The sequence below is a fragment of the Panthera tigris genome, chromosome A1 (genome assembly GCF_018350195.1).
Source record: "Panthera tigris isolate Pti1 chromosome A1, P.tigris_Pti1_mat1.1, whole genome shotgun sequence".
Lineage (NCBI taxonomy): Eukaryota > Metazoa > Chordata > Mammalia > Carnivora > Felidae > Panthera > Panthera tigris.
Window position 1 is genome coordinate 160,767,865 of NC_056660.1, and position 23,222 is coordinate 160,791,086.

At 36.9% G+C, this 23,222-nt stretch overlaps 1 protein-coding gene across 2 annotated transcripts in view; it reads left to right on the plus strand.

Moving 5' to 3' along the window:
• FAM174A (family with sequence similarity 174 member A) overlaps positions 1–23,222 on the plus strand; it is a 37,904-nt gene that overhangs the window by 10,926 nt on the left and 3,756 nt on the right. The window contains exon 2 of one of the 2 annotated variants that reach the window (XM_007078925.3): positions 12,721–12,859. In XM_007078925.3, the coding sequence (XP_007078987.2) occupies positions 12,721–12,859 (139 nt within the window). Of the gene's footprint in view, positions 1–12,720; positions 12,860–23,222 lie in introns of those variants that run through there. The other variant, XM_042990764.1, reaches the window with a different exon arrangement.

Here is a 23,222-nt window from a genome sequence, read left to right on the forward strand (position 1 = left end):
TTTATTTTTGATAGTATCAAATTTATGTTTTTAATTTACTTTAATTTGTCTTTTCTCAAATATGAGAAAGACAATAAAAAGTTAAAGTTGGGTTGCAAGGTATGTCTTGATAAGTTGCATTGCTCACTCAGTATGATGTAAAACATAGCATGAAAAATACCTCAATCATAAATTTGGAATCTTATAGTAATTAAAATCATTTTCCTAAGAAATCATTTAGGTTTTTCCAGGGCGCCTGGGTGGCTCAGTCAGTTAAACGACTGACTCTTGATTTTGGCTCAGGTCACGATCTCATGATTCGTGAATGTGAGTCCCGTGTTGGGCTCTGTACTGGCAGCGTGGAGCCTGCTTGGGATTCTCCCTCTCCCTCTCCCTCTCCCTCTCCCTCTCCCTCTCCCTCTCCCTCTCCCTCTCCCTCTCCCTCTCCCTCTCCCTCTCCCTCTCCCTCTCCCTCTCCCTCTCCCTCTCCCTCTCCCTCTCCCTCTCCCTCTCCCTCCCCCTCTCCCTCTCCCTCTCCCTCTCCCTCCCCCTCTCCCTCTCCCTCTCCCTCTCTCCTACTCTCTCTACCCCTCCCCTGCTTGTGTTCCTCTCTCTCAAAATAAATAAACAAAACATTTTAAAATAAATCATTTAGGTTTTTCCTAGTTATTTTTCAGAGATATTTACTGTTAATTTCTTTCATATTATTTTTTTCCTATACCAATAAATAGGCATAGACTTGGCAATTCTCAGAATAACATGAGGATACTGAGTCTCCTTAAGAGATAATGTTATTCCTTTGAGGTGGCCAAACTGTGTTGTTTTTCTAAAGTAAAAATGCACTGTGACTTGTCTCTAGTTTATATTATAATTTTATTTATTCACTGATTTTCTCAGTAATAAGACAAAAGGTGAAAAATAAACTTTTGTACTGGCTAACGTACGTACATACAAATGTGTACATGTGTACTATTCCATGTAGGCTTCTACTCCTCTTTTATACTCAAGCCTGTAAATATCAATTCATGTTAGCAATACTGTATTTTGAATAATTATAATCCTATGTTATCAATTATATCCTTTTTCTTTTCATTAGGCATATTAGACATATAGTTCATATTAGTTCATATATGTTTATGCAGAACTTTCATAGAAATTTTTTTTTAATTTTTTTTTTTATTTGAGAGAGTGCATGAGCACATATGAGCTGTGGGAAGGGGCAGAAAGGGGGGAGAGAGAGAATCCCAAGCAGGCTTCATGCTGTCAATGCAAAGCCCCACATGGGGCTCCATCTCACGAACCATGGGATCATGACTTGAGCTGAAATCAAGAGCGGATTCTTAACCGACTGAGCCACCCAGACACCACTATAAAGTTTTTTTTTTTTTAAATCAACATTATATTACTTTATCCTCACCTCTTATGTAGATGATTTTACAGATTTTGGAATCCATATGAGAGTCTGAATATTTTAATCAGGGTACCATAGCTTATGCTGAGATAATAAACAGTCTCAGTTCCAATGACTTAATGCAATAAAAGTTTATTTCTCCCTTATGAAAATGCAGCTGCAGGCCTGGGCTTTCCTCCAGGACAGTTGTCCTCTGCATAGCAACTCAGCAGTTTGGCTGCCTTTGATCTTAGGGTTTTGCCCTTTCAACCTAAGCCCGCTACAGTGTCAGAGCTTGGTAAAAGAGACTAAAGAATGCCCAGGGGTTTGATTGCCTCTGCCTGGAAAGTAACCTAACTGTATGATGAGCTGGGAAGTGACAGAGTGAGAGAGAGTGTGTGTGTGTTCCAGATTTGGTGAGCCCTAGTAATGTCTGCCATATAAAGTGATATATCAAAGGTCATTGAGCTACAAAGTATCCAAGTTCCTGCAGAATCCAGAGTTTGAATTCTATTTTTGGTGTTCCTTCTATATTGCACAGCAGTTTTTGAAGTGATTGATTGATCACTTTTTCATTGGGATGAATTTGTATTTTACAGAACAGGAAAACAAATTCTTAATGATACTGAAAATAATAAACAATTAAATAACGCTTTTGCAGTTAGCTTAGTCTGTACTATTTCCTGATGTTTTCTTACCCATAGGATACATTATAATGGATGCACATTGATCCCCACTGGAAAATTATCCTCTTTTTTTTTTTTAACTATACTAACTCTTGAGAAAGAGTTAATCGCCATCGCAGCTTCAAATTGCCTCATGTTCATTTTTGCACATAGTTGCATGTGTTTTCTTCTACATTGACTACCTAAAGAGTATTCTGATTGGCTTATCTTTATGGGCTAGGCCACATCATGGGTCACAATCCCTTCTAGAGATTGACTGATAGCCCTTGAAAAAAAGTATCTATCCCAGGATGCTTTTAGTTATGGCTGAGAGTAGGGGACTTTTGCACAGTAGAATATACCATTAACTGTTGTTACTCGTTCAAAAAAGCTTGTAGGCAAAGTAATTTTTCTTAGGCTAGGGACAGCAGACATGACAGGTCTCATGATAGCAGGCCTTGTTCTAATATTAGAGCTCCATCTTTTTTAGTGGTAGAGACTGGCTATACTTCCACTGAAACCTAGCACTCTGAGGAGTCCAATTTAAGAACTGTTGTGTTCATGAATTTGGGCTGCTCAGTCTCTAAGGAGAGAAAAAACTGAAAAGGTTTGGATGATCTAGATGGAGCTGAGACTACTGAATTACTGGAAAAACAAGGGTAGAATGAAAGTGAAAGTTTTAGTGGGCTTATTATGTGGCACTGATTTTTTATCGAACTCTGCTAAGAAAAAAAGGTGAGTAATATAATTCAGAATGGAGGGATTGGTAATAGAACCTAAAAGATTCTTAAAAAAGAATAACATCAGAAGGAAATACACATCTGAGTTATGGAAGATTGGCAGCCCATCTCAGAGAAGCTAAGATGCTAGGTGCCCTGATCAGTTAGGAGGTTTTTACCTGTAGGTAATAAAATGCCAGTTAAAAGTGACTTTAAAATAAGGACATATTTTGGTGGTGGTGTTATTTGCTTGTCATGAATATGAACAAGGCTCAGACATGGTTCTGTGATTTTGTGATAGCATCAAGAATTCTGGGTTTTTCCATCCTTGTCTCTTCATAAGATGGCTACCTCAGCTTTAAGCATTCTGTTCTCACACAGTAGTGTTTCAAACACAAAAAAGAAGGGGGCCTTTCCCAGAAACCACACTGCTAGAGTCATCCCCTTCTATCTCATTTGTCTGAACTGCTTTATCTGCTCAGCCCTAAACAATGACTGGCAAAAGGAAAATTATATTTCCATGATAGGTTTACACCAATTATTATGATCATTATGTATCTCTTAGGGCTGGGCCCAATTGCTCTGTAAACCAAATCATGATTCTGTTAAAGCAAAGTAGGGTTTCCTTTTGGATAAGCAAAAAGCAGATTCTGTTTCTGTGATCAGAACTAAGAGATGGCCTTACCAAAACATAAATGTACTTGTTAATGCAAGTAGCTACTGGGTTATTAGTTTTACTGCAAAAGGATGAACCAGAAAATGCAGTTCACTAAAATAATATGTTCATTTTGGTATAGTGTGAGATAATTATATTAGGGATCAGAAGACTGTTTTGGTAACTGATTTTGTGACCTTGTTTAAAATTACTTTGATTCATTAGGAAGACAGTCTTGCTTAATGTTTTAAGATCCCAGACTCAGGAGCCAAATTGCCTGTGTTTGAATCCTAGCTCTACCATTTACTATCTCAAGTTTAATTTTTTCCAAGCCCTGCTTTTCTATGTATAAAATGAAGGTACTTATAGGATTGTTGTGAGGATTATATCAGGTAATTCTTGTAAGCTGAGTAGCTCACTGCCTGTCATATGTGCAGACCGGGTAAATGGTAACCTTATTAGTGATTTTGTATGTCTAGAGTTGTAATTGTAATATATTTTGGGGTTTTTACTCTGTTTTTTGATACCTCTTCACACCATTCTTTATACATGTAGTATTTGACCTAAAATACCTATGATCAGCAAGACGTTAGGGCTGGCAAGATTATTAGAGACAGGGTGGGAGCTGAGGAGATTGTAAGAGAAATCCACTAGAGGGGTTGGTCTTAGAGTGGAAGGTGAAATAGGATGAACTTTGGAAATGCTGAGTTGTAAATAGTACTTTAAAGTTAGTTGGGGAATAATTCCATGCTGAATTCTTAGAAGTGGAGGTCAGAAGAATTTATCAAGCCTCACATCCCAAGTTTTAGTACCAGGAAAAGAACACTAGGATATCCATGTAAAGACCAAGGCAAGAAATGAACAAGGGAGCTATGTGCTATGCACTACTACAGGACATGTCCTAGCTAAGCTATATGATACTTATTTAGGATTTACTTCACCTGGGGCTATCTACCATTATAACATAAAATAGGAGACAAGTCTAAACACAGGAACTGATTGTATGTGCTAAATTACAGGGAGCTGGGTGAGAAAAGATCTATCAGAGAAAACAGTGCAGTATCCTAAACATACCTGAACATGCATTTGATCTTTTTTAACTTTTAGGTGTTAGCAGTGAACATTTTCCTGGAGATAAAGAATGGCAGGATACTTTGTTGAGGGAATCTTCTATTTAGTGCTGCACTTGGTCAAGGTCATGATAGTGACAGAGCTTGGTAGCTGATAGGCCAATAGAGAGGACCCAATTATAATTATGAAAGGAAGCCAAAAGAATTTTTAAAAAGCACCATAGTCTGAGAACTTCAACATGGGGTCAATTGCTCCTGAGAGCATTATTGTTTTACAGCAAAATGGAATAATCATAATAATATTGAGACATCTAAAATAGTAGAATTAGCTCATTTTATCCTGTATAATAGGGTAGAGATATTGTTAGCATTGGATATATCTCCATGTAGAATGCTGAGAATTTAAAAGAAAATAAGGAAAAAGTCAGTATGGCTTTGAATGGATAAACTTCAGTTATTTAGAATCTAAATGAAGTATAACTACACATTACAACATGGTAATTTTACATGCCCAAAAGGTGAAAATGAAACTACTCAGTACAGGTTGCAAGCTGAATACTAGTGGTTCTTGTTTGGATAGCGTATGAGAAGCACCCGGACTCAACTTAAAACACCCTAAATGAGTATCTAAGAAGTCCTGGAGTGAGTGCATGTTTGATATGTTTAATTATTCTAGTCCTTTTTTTTCCCCCCTCTGAGCCAGAAGGCTGTTATGTGTATTCTGATTTAACAATTGGCTAACTCCTATAGGTTTTGGTATAATTTTGGAGATGATGTTCTTTTCAGGCTTCTCTTACCCCAGAGGTGATGATTAACATATAAAATTGTAGGTTTTGTTGGTACACATAGAAAATGCAATATATATGTGAATCCATATATTTTAGTTTGACGGATAGTAGGCATCTGCTTTATGCCATTCCCTGTGTGCTGTGGTTATCATGGTGAGCAAAAACAAATTAACTTCCTGCTCCCCTGAAATTAAATCTAGTAGGGAACACAAATAGTTTACACAAAAGAGTATACAAGTATATCATGAATAAATACTTTAAAGGACATGTACCAGGGGTGCTATGGAAGCCAGTACTGGGTGTTTATGTATGACCTAGTTAGGCAGATTAAGGAAGACTTCTCTAAGGTAGTGATAACTGAGCTGGAGCTGAAACATGAATAGGCATTAACTCAGCAATAGTGTGGTGTGTGGGGAAGAGTATGAGGCCAATGACAGAGCACATATGGCCATTATATGGGAATGAGTTAGAAGGCTTTGTGGATGGGGTGCAGAAGGTGAAGCAGAATGTAGAGTAAACAGCAAGGTGAGGCTAGCAAGGTAAGTTAGGAGCCATGCTATGTTGGACTTTATAGGCCATATTACACAATCATCACTGCTAAGCTAAAGGAAATTGTTGGAGATTTTAGAAAATGGAGGGAAGGTTAGTGGGTGGCCAGAGTAGATAGTGCTATGGTTATTAAACTATTTTAATAGTCAAGGCAATTGGTGATAGCAGTGGTGAAGACCGTAAGTGGATTTCAGTAATTCTCAGGAAGTACAATCACAGGACTTTGTGATTGTGACAGCCATGAAGCTACACTGAATAGACTTCCCTTTAAGAGACCCTGCTGTAGGGGCGCCTGGGTGGCGCAGTCGGTTGGGCGTCCGACTTCAGCCAGGTCACGATCTCGCACTCTGTGAGTTCGAGCCCCGCGTCAGGCTCTGGGCTGATGGCTCAGAGCCTGGAGCCTGTTTCCGATTCTGTGTCTCCCTCTCTCTCTGCCCCTCCCCCGTTCATGCTCTGTCTCTCTCTGTCCCAAAAATAAATAAATGTTGAAAAAAAAAAAATTTAAAAAAAATAAAATAAAAATAAAAAAAAAAAAAAGAGACCCTGCTGTAGGAAGCATAGTTGACCAACAACTTCCAGCTGCCACAGCTTTGGATCCATCATTGCATCCATGCCAGAGCTGTAATTCTTAGGCCTTTTCCAGCCAGTGACTGACTGTGGCTAAATCTGGCCATCCTGATTAACAGAGGACTCCCTCCTCTAATGGGCAGCCTTTGTGTGAGGACATCCCATTGTCCTGGTCAAAGCTTTCTAATAATTGCATTATTGTCTACTGCTCTTCCTAACCAATTATGCTTCTTTTCCACTCTCTTGCACAGGTATAAGGCCTGCATTAGCCTTTGTAGGATCTCCTATTCTCTCCATCTGTCCTTCAGAGGCCTTCCCCCTAATAAATCTCCTCTACTCTATTAATTAACAGACTTGGATCCTTCTGAAGGCTATGAGGGAATATTCTGAACTGAATGTTTATTTACCCCCCAAATTCATATGTGACTGTATTTGAAGATGGGATAAAAGTAAAATGAGGTCGTAAGGACAGTGCCCTCATCCAAAAGGGCAGGTGCATCTTATAAGAAAAGGAAGAGATACAACGGCTCTCTCCCTATACACACAAAGAAGAGATCATGTGGGCACACAGTGAAATAGCAGCTGCCCACAAGCCAAGAGAAGAAGCCTCAGAATGAAACCTACCTTGCTCATACCTTGATGACTCTAAAATAGTAACAAATAAATTTCCATTGTTTAAGCAATTAATTTTATGGTATTTCATTATGGCAGCCTGAGCAGATTAATATATGGAAGGTTGTTCCAGATTTCTCTCCTTGACTCTTCATCTTCACTTGGAAGTCTATCTCCAAATTTCATCTTCTTTGTTCTCTTTTCTTTCTTTCTTTCTTTCTTTTTTTTTTTTTTTTTTTGACAATAGTCACACTGGATTAGGGCCCATTCTAAATGACTTTAACTTAATTGACTAGTTAAGACTCTATCTTCAAATAAAGTCATGTTCTCAGGATCTAGGAGTTAGGATTTCAACATATGAATTTGGAGACACAGTTCAAGCCATAACATAGTCTTATCTCTTGTTGGTGTCTACTTCTTGAAGAACTTGAAGTGATAACTGATGGATTCGGTTTTGGCAATAGGATATGGAAATGAGAGACAGGTCAGATAAAAGTATTTTTATAATATGTTATATATCCAATTGAGTTGGATTTCTTGATAAATCATAGGCGGCTAAAATTGTGGCTCACTAATTTTTATTTGTATTATGTTACAATGGCAAAGGAATCTGTTTCAAAATCATTCTTGGTCACTGATTTACTTTTTTGCCAAAAATAGTCAAGTCAAAAATTTTGTAGTAGTTGTACATTTACTTATTAGGAATTACTCTGCTTGCTGGTGCGCCTAGGTGGCTCACTCGGTTAAGTATCTGACTTTGGCTCAGGTCATGATCTCATGGTCCATGAGTTAGAGCCCAGCGTCGGGCTCTGTGCTGACAGCTCACAGCCTGGAGCCTGCTTCGGATTCTGTGTTTCCCTTTCTCTCTGCCCCTCCTCGGCTCATGCTCTGTCTCCCTCTGTCTCTAAAAAATAAATAAACGTATAAAAAAACTAAAAAGAAAAAAAAATTACTCTGCTTGGGCACCTGGGTGGCTCATTTGGTTAAGCATCTGACTTGGGCTCAGGTCATCATCTTGCGGTTTGTGAGTTTGAGCCCTGCATTGGCTCTGGTTGACAACTCAGAACTTGGGGTCTGCTTCAGATCCTGTGTCTCCCTCTCTCTTTGCCCCTCCCTCCCACCCTTTCTCTCTCTCTCAAAAATAAACATTAAATTAAAAAAAAATTTTTAATGTTTATTTCTGAGACAGAGGGGCAGAGAGAGAGAGGGAGATACAGAATCTGAAGCAGGCTCCAGGCTCCGAGCTGTCAGCACAGACCCCAACATGGGGCTCGAACCCACAAACCATAAGATCATGACCTGAGCTGAACTCGGTTGCTCAACCGACTGAGTCACCCAGGCGCCCCAGAAAAAAATTTTAAAAATTACTCAGTTTAATCATTGTGTCTCTCATATAGAGAAGTTTCTATGTATAAAATATCCAGTAGATGATATATTCTTCAGTTTAGTTTTGAATATGCTTTGGAAGAAATTAAGTAATATTACTTACATTATTCCATACTTAATACCTACAGGCTTTCATTTAAAAGAACACAAAAAGAATAAGACCAGATGGGTACTGCAAGTTACATTGATCAGTTTTCTCTCTTTCATAGAGTAGTAAAATGAAATGGAGTTTTATTCTGTTGTGTTTATTTTATGTAGCCTCATACATTTTTACATAAAATTTTATCAAGCTTACTTTAGTAGTTTAGTTTTATTTTTGTACTGTAGCTTTTACATGTTATTTAAATGGAAATAATTCCTACCAACCTTAGTAAAATAAAATTTTGAAGAATTTGCAAACTATATTGGTTAGCTATTAACTTGACTACCTAGAAGGGATCTCAAGATCATTTACCTGTGCATTCCATGTGATGAGTGAATATCATTCAATATAATCAACCATATAGCTATTTTCTTTTGCCCTTTTAATCTTCTATATTTTCCTCTATACATTTATAAAGTCCTTATTTTTTTTTGTTAATTGAGAGCCAACATTTTTTTTTTCAGGTTGCAATATGCATTTACTATGTTTAATAGAAAAGTGTAACTATAGATTTATGTAATTACCAGTACATGTAGACAAGATGGGATGTCATGAGCTTAAAGAAAACATTCAATTGTGACAAAAGAACCATAGCTGTTAAAATTACATGAATTTTAAAGCCCCCTTATACTTTTGTTTAAGACTAAGGTACACTGCATATTAAGATAAAAGTAGCCTTTTTAGTTAAAATGTGTACTTTTATTTTGTGTTTTGTATTTTATGTTCAATATTTATTATTTTAAGTAGATGGCTTATTAAATTGGCCCAATAACTTAAAGGTTTACAAGTGTTTTTGACCTTCCCTGAGAAAAATCACTTCATGTGGATATATTTGGTGTTTTTATACCCATGTTACTATCACAGCCATGTAGCCATCAGTGCCTAGATCTTTAGACTTAGGACTTTTTTTTTTTCTCTTTGAGAAATTGCATTTCAACTTTAAATTCTATTAAATTAAGTTTCATTCTTTAAATTCTCTCCTGCTGTCAGCACAGAGCCTGACACAGGGCTCGATCTCATAAACCATAAGATGATGCCCTGAGCCTAAGAGCCAGATGCTTTAACCGAATGAGCCAGCCAGGCGCCCCAAGATGCTAACTTCACTTAAATTGAACAGCATTCCCCTGTTTATTGGGTGCCTAACAATGTAGTTTCTCTGTAGGTTCTTGTTTTTAAAGAACTTAGATTCATGTTTGGAAGACAGCATTTATATAAATGATAAAAGACAGTGCAAGCTAAAATAAGTAACAGAGTGCTCACTCATACCAATATAGTCAAACATTTACACTATACAAAGTATAGAAAATAGCATGATTAGCCAGATTAGTTCAGCCACTCACTGAAAGATTCATTCAAGAAACAATGAAGACCTTGGGAGTGGAGTGTCAGCTGAGATAAAATTTCAAGTCCTTAAGGTCTACGTTTGTATCATTCCCTTTTTTAAGACTTGCCAAGGTATCCTGTGACCGACTATGACTAGGTTATTGACGTATTGACTCTTTGACAAATAATATATGACCTGGAAGGATCAAAAATAATTCACTTGACATTAATTTCTTCTTTGTTTAGTGAAAATGCCAGAATGTTTGAAAAGCCACATGATTTAGAAAATTGAGTGAAAGACTGGCAAAAGGGAAGAGGAGAAATTCTAACTCTGAATATCCTTAACTTACACTGCCACATCCCTTCACTTACTCTTGTGTATTCACTTTTTGAAACCAAAGGAATGCATGACAAAGGTTATTGAATTATGTAGTTCAAAAGAACCATTAGTTAGGTGTATCTCCCTTGTGCTTTTCCTATTTCCGGGATCAGTACTTTTATTTTCTTAGTTTTTCTGTGAATACCTTTATTAGTCTAAATCACAGGTTGGTAAACTATGGCCCATCAGTCACATGTGGTTTCTTGATCTATTTTTTTAAGACCTATCAGTCTAGATTTTTTTTCTTTCTTTACATTTTTAAAGGGTTGTAAAAAACCAAAGTAACAACAGCAAAAAATTAAGGTGAATATGTGACAAGTGACTGTATGTGATTGCTACAGAGTCTATAATATTTACTATATGATCCTTTGCAGAAAAAGTTTAGATTTCTGATCTCTACATGGGTGTGAGTGTGTATGAATGTGCTTGCACACATATACATACATACAGACATGCACACATGGATGTGCTTATTAATTTAACAACCTAACCATTTAGTTTCTTGCCATATAAAAGACTAGCTTATACTACTTACTGCTATTTTTACTTTTTTCTATTTTTATTTTATTTTATTTTATTTTATTTTATTTTATTTATTAGTTTTAACATTAGTATTAACTCTTACATTGGTTGCATTTGTAGTTTTAAATACTATACTGAAACTTCTTGTTTCCTGTTCCAACATGTTTGGGTAGGCATATAGATAGATCTATAGGTAGTGACTGGTGGATCTTTTCTTGGTTTTTGTCCAGACTTAGTAGTATTTTCTAAATTTTCATCACTGAGACCGGGTACTTTACCCTCAGAAGCTAGCACAATGCTTGATGCTTCATAAGAGTCAAATATTTCTTGAGTATGTATGTATGTGTGAGACAGTTTGTTTCTCAGGGGATCCACTGCCATCTTTACAGAGGCTTGTATAGCTCTTCCCAGTTGGCACTGTAGTCATAGTATATCTTTTTACACTTACTACATCATATAAAATGACCCAGAAGCATAAACATATATGTTGTTACTGAAATATCTTCTGTTTTGTTTTTAACCTCCCATAGAAACTTGTGTAAAACATATTTTCTTGTGTATGGATTTGAGGTTATTGCATTGGAGGTGACTTAGGCATTGATTGTAGGATCAGATTTGGATCACTGAGCTAGAATGTATCATTCAGACCCTCAAGTATTTAAGAGTGTCTTAATCAATCAGAAACTGCTGTACAAAGCAGTAATACAATGGCAAACAAGGCATGTATAGCTGCCCTCCTGGAACTTAGTGGAAGAGAGAGGCAAATAAACACTCAAATAACCATATCCACAAGTAAATATAAATGCAAACTGAGATAAATAATTTGAAGGAAAAGAAAAAGTTATGTGAGAGAAAACCTTAGAGTGCAATGCTAAGTCAGAGACTTCCATATGAATTCAAATAATGATTAATGTTTAGCACCCTAAAATATTTTCTGTCCTCTAAGGCAGTGGTTCTGAAACTTTAGCATGTATCATACTGACAAGAAGTGTTAAAACGTAGGTTTCTTGGCCCCAAGTTCAAAGTTTCGTATTCAGTAGGTCTGAATGGGCATGAGGATTTACACTTCTAATAAATTCCTAGATGATTATGATTCTGCTGGTCCAGGAAATGACACTTCAAGAACCACTGACTTGACAGTGGTTTTCAGCACACTGGAATAACTTGGAGAACTTTAACAAAATACTGATGCTTAGTTCCTCTCCTTGGAAAATCTGATTTAAGTATGTGGAGATATGGACTAAGTGTGGAGCTTTTTAAAATACCCTAGGTGATTCTAATATGCAGCCAGGTTTGTAAGCTACTTAGTGTAGAATTTGAACATGTATCACATAGAGTTTCTTAGTGGGGCAGAAAATACCTAATCCTGCCCAATAGGAAGAAGGCATAGAGGAGGTAGGGAAAAGACTGGAATAGAAAGCTTCGGTGAAAACATGGTACCCAAACTAAGGCTTAAAAGTTTATCTGTCGGGCGCCTGGGTGGCTCGGTCGGTTAAGCGTCCGACTTCGGCTCAGGTCATGATCTCACGGTCCGTGGGTTCGAGCCCCGCGTCGGGCTCTGTGCTGACAGCTCAGAGCCTGGAGCCTGTTTCAGATTCTGTGTCTCCCTCTCTCTGTGACCCTCCCCCGTTCACACTCTGTCTCTCTCTGTCTCAAAAATAAATAAACATTACAAAAAAAAAAAAAAATTAAAAAAAAAAAGTTTATCTGTCTATACCATAAGCTTATTGAGAAGAGAATGTGTCAGACAGAAGAAATGGTACACAACATGTAGGATTAAGATAGATTTTGTTTCATAAATAATCCTAGGTAGTAGATCATTTCCATTTCTGAAACGTAGCCATTCTGATATTGAGTGCCTCGTATGTCAGCAACAGAGGGATAATTTATTTTTCATTTATAATTACATATAAAATAAGAATCATTATGCCATATCCAAATAATTTTTATGTATTAATATGCTCTATTTAATAGGATGAGAAGAAGAAACCGAAAGACTAGGAGATACGGAGTTTTGGATACTAACATAGAAAACATGGAGTTGACACCTTTAGAACAAGATGATGAGGATGATGATAACACTTTGTTTGATGCCAATCATCCTCGAAGGTAAGTAAGTGTTGGACAGTTTCATTCCATGAATTAGGAGGCAAGTTCTTGATAAGTAAAGTGAAAAAATAAAGTAGAAAAAATACAGTATTTCATTTAGCAGTTTTTATCCTAACAGATTTTATTTAGTTCTATTTAATGAAGTTCTTTGTTTTACCCAACCAATAGATCACATGCACATTGCTTTGCTAAAATAGGTATAAACAGAATATCATCCCCACAAGAAATCTTCATTGTAAGTCTCCTTGTAGAGCTTTGTTCTTTCAGCTGCTACATGTAATATGTAGTAAGTCTGTGTGTGTGTATGTGCGTGAGAAAGAGAGAGAAAGAAAGAGAAATATTAATAAACTTGATTTTCTTTTTGCATTCTGAAACTATTTTGATTTTAGTCTGTTATTCTATTTGTAAATCATGTTTTTGTGCAAATTGTGGTATTAGTGGTCTGATAGTGTAGCTAATGGTCTGATATCTATTCTCAGATCTATTCTTGCTGACTGTTAAGATGCTTCCTAAGAAGTTTGGATAAGCAGAGTTAAACGGCTATGGACTTAGTTTCAAAGCAGATGGAATGAAGAAAGGAGGTAGTAAAAAAAAATCCCCTCAATAGGGAAAGACATGTTGGAATAGAGAGGAGATTTTTTGGGCAAAAGAAAACTAGAATCCAGATTTAGTTACAAATACCATGAGTACAGAAATCTTGGATTTTTATACATGTAAGGATGGGAGGATCAGCTCTGGCAGGACATAGGAATGTGCAAGTTTTTTTGTTTTGTTTTGTTTTTTTGAGGGAAATGTGTAGTTTTATAATCTGCTAAAGAGTTTGGTATCAACCTGCTGTCAATGGGGAACCATTGGTGTTGTATGGAGTGTTTGTAATCAGATAATCAGATTCATGTTGTAGAAGAGTATGTCTTGTAGTAGTGGAGAAGGTGGCCTAGAAGAGCTGAGGATTGAGAGGGACAGAACCAAGGAATATAGGAGGCATATAAAGGAGGGAATGGTTTCTATGAGATGTAATTAGCTGTAGTTATCTTTTATTTTGTATCCTGCCTCACCACAGACCTTTCTCTAATACTTACACCACTCTTGTTGCCCACTTGTCATGAATTTTGTGTTCTATTAGGGAGCTAGACATTAGAGTTACATAAACAGTAAATACAGGGTGGTATGAGAACTTGTACTAGGGACATAGAACACTGAAGCAAAAACTAATGGTTCAGAAACCGTTAGACGTGATATGTTAATGGGTACTGAAAAATGAGCAAAAATTAGCAACGTTAAAGGTGGATGTAGAGGTGGGAGTTGGAGAGAGAACAGCAGGCACACAACACAAGAGGCAAAAGAGAATTTAGAGTATTCAAGAATCTAAAAGAAGTTAAATAGATGCTGGGGTGCCTGGGTGGCTCAGTCAGTTAAGCATCCAACTCTTGATTTCAGCTCAGTTGTGAGATTGAGCCCCATGTCAGGCTCCATGTTGAGCGCTGAGCCTGCTTAAAATCCTCTCTCTCTCTTTCTCTCTCTCTCTCTCTCTTCCTCTCTTCCCCTCTTCCCCCTTCCCCACCCCCCTCTGCCCTGATTGCTCACTCCCTCTCTCTAAAAAATAAAGTTTAAAAAGTAATAAAAAATAACTAAAAGAAGTTAAATAGATGCTATGTCAATCTATGTGAGGATAAATGAATGAGTGAATAATTTTTGAGCTTTGAATGCAAAAGTAAGAGTGATGAGCAAGGAAGAACAAAGAATCAAAAGGCAGATCATGATCCATGACAATCAGTGAGAAATTATTCTACAGGTTATGAAAAGCCACTTAGAAAATTTTAAAATAGGAAACATAATCAAAGTTGTGTTTTGAAGATTACATAGATTGGAGAAAAGTAAGATAAGGAGTAAGGCAACCAGGAAGACCAGTTAGATGGTGCAAGTACATGGGGTGGCCAGTAGTAGAGAAATGGAAAGAGAAATGGAAAGAAGAGAAATGGAAAGAAGTTAATTATTCAAGAGCCTTTGAAAGGTATTAGGAATCAGATTTAGAAATTGTGTTTGGAGAGTTAAGGCGGGAGAAATGGTTATAATAATAGGAAAGCATGTTTCAGGGGTAATTATAATTATCAGTGATAATCTTTTATTTATTTATTTTTATTTTTTTTTAATGTTTTTATTTTTACTTTTGAGACAGAGAGAGACAAAGCATGAGCAGGGGAGGGGCAGAAGGAGGGGGAGACACAGAATCTGAAGCAGGCTCCAGGCTCTGAGCTGTCAGCACAAAGCCCGATGCGGGGCTTGAATTCACGGAGTATGAGATCATGACCTGAGCTGAAGTCAGATACTTAACCGACTGAGCCACCCAGGCGCCCCAGTGATAATCTTTTACTACTATGTATGACTCCACTTATTTAAAAAAAAAGACGTAGAAAAAACTTTAATGTAGATATGTTTAATTAAAGTAGGGAGAACAGTAAATAAACAGTGCTTACATATTCATTCATTCATTCATTTATTGATCCAAGAAATGAATGATTGAGAAGCAATTTACACAGCAACTGTTTAGTGCCTAGCGCTGACCTGGGATACAATAGAGCAACAAAAACAGAACAGAAAAAGAAAAAAAAATTCTAACTTTGTGAAGGTTAACTTCTAGTGACGAAAGGTTGAGATTGGGAGGTTGACATTTCATTTTCATTTTTGTTTCTATATCTTTCTATGTTGATTTTTTTTTCCCCAAGAACATATATTTATGCACTACTTTAGGAAAAAAAAAAAAACTTTTTGTTTGGGAATAATTTCAGAAAAGTCCTAAGAATAAAAATAGTACAAAGAATATCCTATTATTTTTTTCAATGGTTTTTAATGTTTATTCTTGAGAGAAGGAGACAGAGCAAGAGTGGGGGAAGGGCAGAGAGAGAGGGAGGCACAGAATCTGAAGCAGGCTCCCGGCTCTGAGCTGTCAGCACAGAGCCTGACGCGGGGCTCGAACTCACAAACTGTGAGATCATGACCTGAGCTGAAGTCAGACGCTTAACTGACTGAGCCACCCAGGCATCCCAGAATATCCTATTATTTTTAAATCTAGATTTACCTATTGTTAACATTTTACTTAAGAGACTCTTAACTAACTGTAGAGAACAAACTGAGGGTTGCTGGAGGGAAGGTAGGATAGGCTAAGTGAGTGATGGGTATTAAGGAGGGCACTTGCTGTGATGAGCATCAGGTGTTGTACCTAAGTGATTAATCACTAATTTCCACTGCTGAAACCAATATTACATTATATCTAACTAACTAGAATTTAAATAAAAACAACACATTTTACTACATTTCTTCTTTTGTGTTCTACCTCATAGTGTAGCTACAGAAAAATGCATCTCCCTCATTTTATGTTTACCTAATGTTCTGATGTTTCCTTGTAATTAGATCCAGGTTATACATTCTTACCTGAAGTACTTTCTCAGGCTATCATATCTGGAGACACACAATGTCCTTCTTTCCTTCATTAGCAGTAGTAATTTTGATGCACCTATCTAAAGTTTTGCCCAGTTTCTCTAGTATGTTACAATTTTTTCCTCACTGCAACCAAGAAGGTATTTTAAAATCCTGAAAATATTCTTTCTTTTTTAATTTTTTTTGCATTTATTTATTTTTGATAGGCAGAGAGAGACAGAGCACAAGTTGGGGAGGGGCAGAGAGAGAAGGAGACACAGAATCCGAAGCAGGCTCCAGGCTCTGAGCTGTCAGCACAGGGCCCAACGCGGCCTGAACTCACAAACCGCGAGATCATGACCTGAGCCGAAGTCGGACGCTCAACTGACTGAGCCACCCAGGCGCCCCAGAAAATATTCTTATCAAAATTTTCCCCTAGGTTTAGCAGTCATTCATCTTAATTCTTGCCGGATCTGATCTTCACTGTGATAGTGGCAAAGTAATGATTTTCCAAGTTCAACATTTCCTTCATATTTACCAATTAGCATTGATACTATAGTGTAAGCAAGAGCTTTTCCTCGTTCCTTCTGCATTCATTTATCTAACTATTGACAGTATAGAATCATGATTCTTCTCTTGTTTCAGTGGTGTATAATTCATTGTTGTACTTGCCAGTGGGAGCCTCTTCAAGCTGGCTTCTGTGTCCTTGTGATTTGCTCCCATTGTTTTTAAAGCACTTCCTTACTTTCTGGCCTAATAAGGTGTTCCAGGCCCATTTTGTATCTATCCTGCCCTAGTGATGGAATCAGCCATTTGTCCAAAGAGCTTTGGTTTCTGTTAGTGGCCCCTAAATGAGCTCTTTGTTACTAAAGTGTGTCCTTACTTCTTGGTCCTTTCAGCCAATAGGGCTATGAAATGTGTGGGCACACACACGGATGCCCATATAAACATGCGTATTCACATATATACATAAACTTTACATAGTATTACTTCATACCTCCCATTCTATCATGCTGGTCTATCGGCACTGGGTTCTTTCTTGCCTTCTTCCTTTTCCATAGCTGCATTCTCTTTGTTCTGTCACGAGAATGACTTCCAACAATGTTCTGGATCCCAACAACATCAGCACATTTACTCATTTGCTTATTCCTAAAATAATATTAATATAGTTTCAGAATTGCTTTACCTATGGCACTATGATAAACAAGCCAGCTAAGGTTTAGAGTTTGTTAGTTCTCTCTTTACAACCTCATCTTGCCCAAGACAGAGTATATAGTTAGATATGTACGTGATTTGGCTTGGTTCTCTTTTCCTCCCCTCTTTAGTGTGATTATCATAATCACTTGAAATATAATTTAAGTCATTTGAGTTTGCTTTCTGTTTCAGATTTTTCCTCCCCTTCCCATTTTCATTGGCATTTTTAATATGAAAAGTACTAACATGCTTCCAAAAGTAAAAACTATACACATTTTTTTTGAAAAATATACACACACATACACTCAGAAATATCATTCCCTTTTATATTCTTTACATGTCATTTTCCCCACCTCACCCCTTTAGGTAATCAGTTTCATTATTTTATAGTTTATCTACCCTGTGTTTTTTTTTTTATAGAAGTTGGCAGAAATATGTATTTCTTATGCTTTCCTCTTTTTTACACAAAAGGTATAAAATATTTTATATCTTTTTGTTACTTTGTAATATCTGCTGTGAGTCATGCTTTATAAGTTCATAAAGATATTTTTCATTTTTAACACCTGCATAGTACCCCATGGTGTGTAGGTACCATGGTTTATTCAATCCATTGCCTATGCTTTGACATTTAGATAGTTTTAATTACTTTGCAATTACAAGTTATACTACGATGAATAACCTTGTGCATGTGCATTTTCAGAGTAAATTTCTAGTACTGAGATTATGGGTCAAAGAGTGTGAAAATCAGTTTTAACCATGAAAATATAAGGCATCCCAGTGGACATAGCAAATTGCATGAATTTATTTTTTCATTAAGAGCAGTGATAAACTGCCTGTCATTTGTCCCCAAATACTCTACTAAGCTGTGGGGATATATGGTAGTGAACAAAATTGGACAAAAAAAAAAAAAAAAAAAAAAAAAAAGCATCTTTATATAGTTAGCAATGTAGTAGGCCAGGAATACAGAACAAAGAAATCTTGACTAGACTTGAGATTCCCCTAATTGGTTTTTTTTTGGTAAATTTTTAATGTTTATTTGTTTTTTTTGGAGAGAGAGACAGTGTGAATGGGGGGAGGGGCAGAGAGAGGGAGACACAGAATCAGAAGCAGGCTCCAGGTACTGAGCTGTCAGCACAGAGCCCGACGTGGGGCTCGAACTCACAAACCATGAGATCATGACCTGAGCTGAAGTCGGAGGCTTAACCCACTGAGCCACCCAGGCCCCCCCACCCTTTTTTTTTTAATGTTTTAATTTAATGTTTTAATGTTTTAATTTACTATTGAGAGACAGAGAGAGAGAGAGAGAGAGAGAGAGCATGAGCATGGGAGGGGCAGAGACAGGAGGAGACACAGAATCCAAGGCAGACTCCAGGCTCTGAGCTGTCAGCACAGAGCCCAACACAGGGCTCGAACTCGCAAACTGTGAGATCATGACCTGAGCTGAAGTTGGACGCTTAACAACTGAGCCACCCAGGAACCCCTCACCTAATTGGTCTTTGACCTTGGCACAATCAGGGGTAATGTTCTTCACTAGGCCAGAGCTACTTTTGCAAAATGAGCAATGAGATGGATATTTCCATACACCAAGAAGCAAACATCAAACCATTATTCTATTCTCCCTATTTATTCCTTTTCAAACAATATTAAGCATCATTTAAATAACACCTACACTGATTCTAGACCTCTGCTTTGAATTTTTTCATAGTCTGGACAGTTACAGACCCTTTTTTTGAAATGTCTTTCACTTTGGGGAAGGTGGACACATTTCTTTTCTACTTTGTGACTAGCTATGTGTTTATATTCCTGTTACCTTCTGTAGTTTAGAGATTATTGTCTGTAATGAGATACACAGTCCAAACTCTGCTACTTCATTTGAAGCTGATTCAATGAGCAAAGCTCTCTGATCTTCTAATGTTGGTGTTAGAAATTAAACATGCATTATTCCATCAATTTAGTCAACATTTCATATTTACCTTGTGGGAAAGATACATACAGATCTTATGGTGACTGACTTTAGTAACAGATAATCAGGGTTGATACCATTTGCTTCTCCCATTAAAAAGAGGGGAGGGGCACCAAGATGGCTCAAAGATCCAACTCTTGATTTTGGCTCAGGTCATGAGCTCATGGGATTCCTGAGATCTCTCTCTCTCTCTCTCTCTCTCTTTCTTTCTGCCCCTCCCCCGCCCACGCACTCTTGCTCTCTCAAAACAAACAAATACACTTTTAAAAAGTTAATATAGAGGGAAAATCAGTACTTCTATGGAGAGTGTATTATAAGGTCTTTTTAGGCTCTAAAAGAGGACTTTCACCAAAGACTTACCTGAAGTCCTACTGTATAAATGATAGAAGAAATCAAGGGAATGGATGATATTGGTAGAAATGTCTTTAGAGGGATAAGATAAGGGATATTATCAATGAACCCAGTGGGGAGCCTGGACTGAGTGGGGTCAGAGAACTACAATAGGAGCAATTACAATAGTCATTTATTAGTAGGTACCTACTTTACCTACTTTAGTGGAGGATATAGCAGATACTATACTGGGTTCCTTACATGTACTATGAAATCATCAAGACAGTCTTGCAAAGTAGTTGCTGTTGGTCTTTTTTTTTTTTTAATGTTTATTTATTTTTTGAGAAAGAGAGCACAAGCGGGGGAGGGACAGGGAGAGAGGGAGACTCAGAATCCGAAGCAGGCTCCAAGCTTTGAGCTGATAGTGCAGAGCCTGATGTGGGGCTCAAACCCATAAACCATGAGATCATGACCTGAGCTGAAGTCCAAGGCTTAACAGACTGAGCCACCCAGGCACCGCCACCCCCCACTCTCACATTGGTCTTATTTTAAAGATTAGGATGTTTGAGTCTCAGAGAGTTTAAATAATAGGTTTCTCTTCCTGCTGTAACCTAATTCCATTTTTTAAATATTTACTTGATTTATACCTTTATAATAAAGAGAATAATTCTAAATTCTCTTCATTCTGTCTTTTATATCAGCACTTGCTATTACTCTTTATTTTGCAAACGAGGACCCTAAAAATAAGGAATGTAAATATTATGATATGCCTACTTTGCCAACTGCAGTGCAGAATCATATTAGTCTTAGAGTATAACTGCTAGTAATTCTTGTGGGATCAGCTCTTACTGATGCTGCCTTCATTGTTTAAGTTCTTTCTAAAATTAGTTCCTCTTTATTTTCCAGATTCTATCCACAAAATAACAGGAAGCAAGTTATTTCCAGAGAGGCAAATGAATTTCCTTGCTTAGAATTTTATCACAGCCTCAAACTATCTTTTTGTAGTCAGCTCTTTCTGAGAGGAGTGTTTTTACTTTGGTTTTTAATACATCAGAATTTTAATGTTTGTTGTTGGTAGGATTTGGGGTAGTTATTTTCACTGTTTCTTTGTATTAGATGGAACCATATGAAACTGCCAATATATGGTTTCATCTAAATTTATTCAAGGCAATTTATTATTTCACATAATAGTATGTCACAGGGTTAACTCTGGACACAGTACATTAAGGCTGTGGCTTCTTTTCTTTGCAGTCCTCTTGGTTCTGCATATCTTCATGTGTTGGCTTTATTTTCAGGCTGATAATAGGACAGTGCCAGCAGTTTCTACAATAATATCTAGAATGGCACTTTCAGTGGAAGTTAGCGACTTGCTCTCTTGTATCCCTTTCTTAGGAATGAGAAAAGTTTCCCCAGAAATTCTAAATAAGGTTGTTTTTGTTTTTGCTTTCCATATCACTGGTCATGTGGCCATTTCTAAACTAAACTCCTGGGAAGGAAAATGGAAGTACCATTATTAGGTAGGAATTATCATTTGTGTTCCAGTGGATATTGTGGAGTTATCCAGCAGTGTCCTCATATGTAGTACTTTAAACATTAATATTAATATGGTGAAATTGGGAAAATATATGAATGGGAAAAAAAATAACTTGAGCAACTTGGTTAATATAACTTCTCTTGAATTTACTATTGATATCCTAATTTTGTAAATGAGAGGTGATTTCTTATGTTTGGTTACTAAAATTTTTTGCACAAATAAATCACAAAACTAAAAAAGCAAATGTCAGTTTTTAAGTGTTGTGTAGGATGTTTCAGCCCTCTTGCATAGAAAAACTGTTGAGGAATCAGCATATACTGACTAAAAAGTCCCTTTTTCCTCGAAGAAGAATATTGGAAACAAATACTCATAACCAGTCCCCAAAACAGTTTAAAACAATGTACAACAAATGGGAACAATACTTTCTTGCTATTCTGTTTGATTTCCACCAAACATTAAAATAACCAGTAGTATTTTATAATGATGTACACTACAGGACAGTTTAACAGGCTTGGTAGCAGCTTCTAAAAGCTGGCACTTACATCACTTCAAGGCTGTTTTAGTCATTTTTATCAAGTATGTAATTTTTTTTAATGTATGTCATTTATTGTCACATTGGTTTCCATACAACACCCAGTGCTCATCCCAAAAGATGCCTTCTTCAATGCCCATCACCTACCCTTCCCTCCCTCCCATCCCCCCAGTCAACCCTCAGTTTGTTCCCAGTTTTTAAGAGTCTTATGCTTTGGCTCTCTCCCACTCTAACCTCTATTTTTTCAAGTATGTAATTTTTAAAACCCTAAATTTGCTTCTTAGCTACTTCTATTCTGCTTCATTAAATTTAATATATATGTCTTCATTACATTTGTGCTCAATGTTACTTGACCACAAAATATTTTTTTCATATTAACATCACTATATCAGAATTAGAAAGCAGATTTGATATATAAGTATTTAACCAGAAACACTCATTAAGAAGGTCTTATTCAGTTACCAATTTGAAAATAGTTCTAATTCCTAAGACACTACTTTCACTGTGAAACATATTATCAGAATAAACACTAAGAGTATTCAAAGTAAATAGAATATAAGAGTATGTGAAAGTACTAATGGTTATTTTAGATAAAAATTGGTAATGTTACGTTTAGTCTGTACTTTATCCATTTAAAGGGTACTGTGCAATCTTTGTCATTATTTAAATGATAAAAGTAATAATTAATAAAAGGTAATAAAAGAGAGCCTTAATGGGTTTTTTTTTTTTTTAATGTTTATTTATTTTTGAGAGAGACAGACACAGAGTGTGAGCATGGGAGGGGTAGAGATGGGGAGACACAGAATCTGAAGCAGGCTCCAGGCTCTGAGCTGTCAGCACAGAGCCTGATGTGGGACTGAAACTAACGATTAGTGGGATCATGACCTGAGCTGAAGTCGGATGCTCAACCAACTGAGCCACCCAGATGCCCCTGTTGTTTTTGTTGTTGTATGTTTTTTCTGTGGACATTGAGCCTTAGAAGAAAATTTGCCTTGCTCCATTAATTAGACATCACAATGTGCATAAGAACATGAGTTATTTTTATTTATTTTTTAATGTTTATTTTTTTTTAGAGAGAGAGTATGAGCAGGGGAGGGGCAGAGAGAGAGGGAGACACAGATTCCAAAGCAGGCTCTAGTCTCTGAGCTGTCAGCACAGAGCCCGACACAGCGCTTGAAACCACAAACTGTGAGATCATGACCTGAGCCAAAGTCAGACACTCAACTGACTGAGCCACCCAGGTGTCCCAAGAACATGAATTATTTGTATGTTATTTTAACAAATGTTATGTAACATCAGATTTTTTGGTAATGCCCTTTCTCATCTCATTGCATGATCTGGAGTTATCCTATTTAATTTGATAGCTACTAACCACATGTGACTCGTACATTTGAATTTGA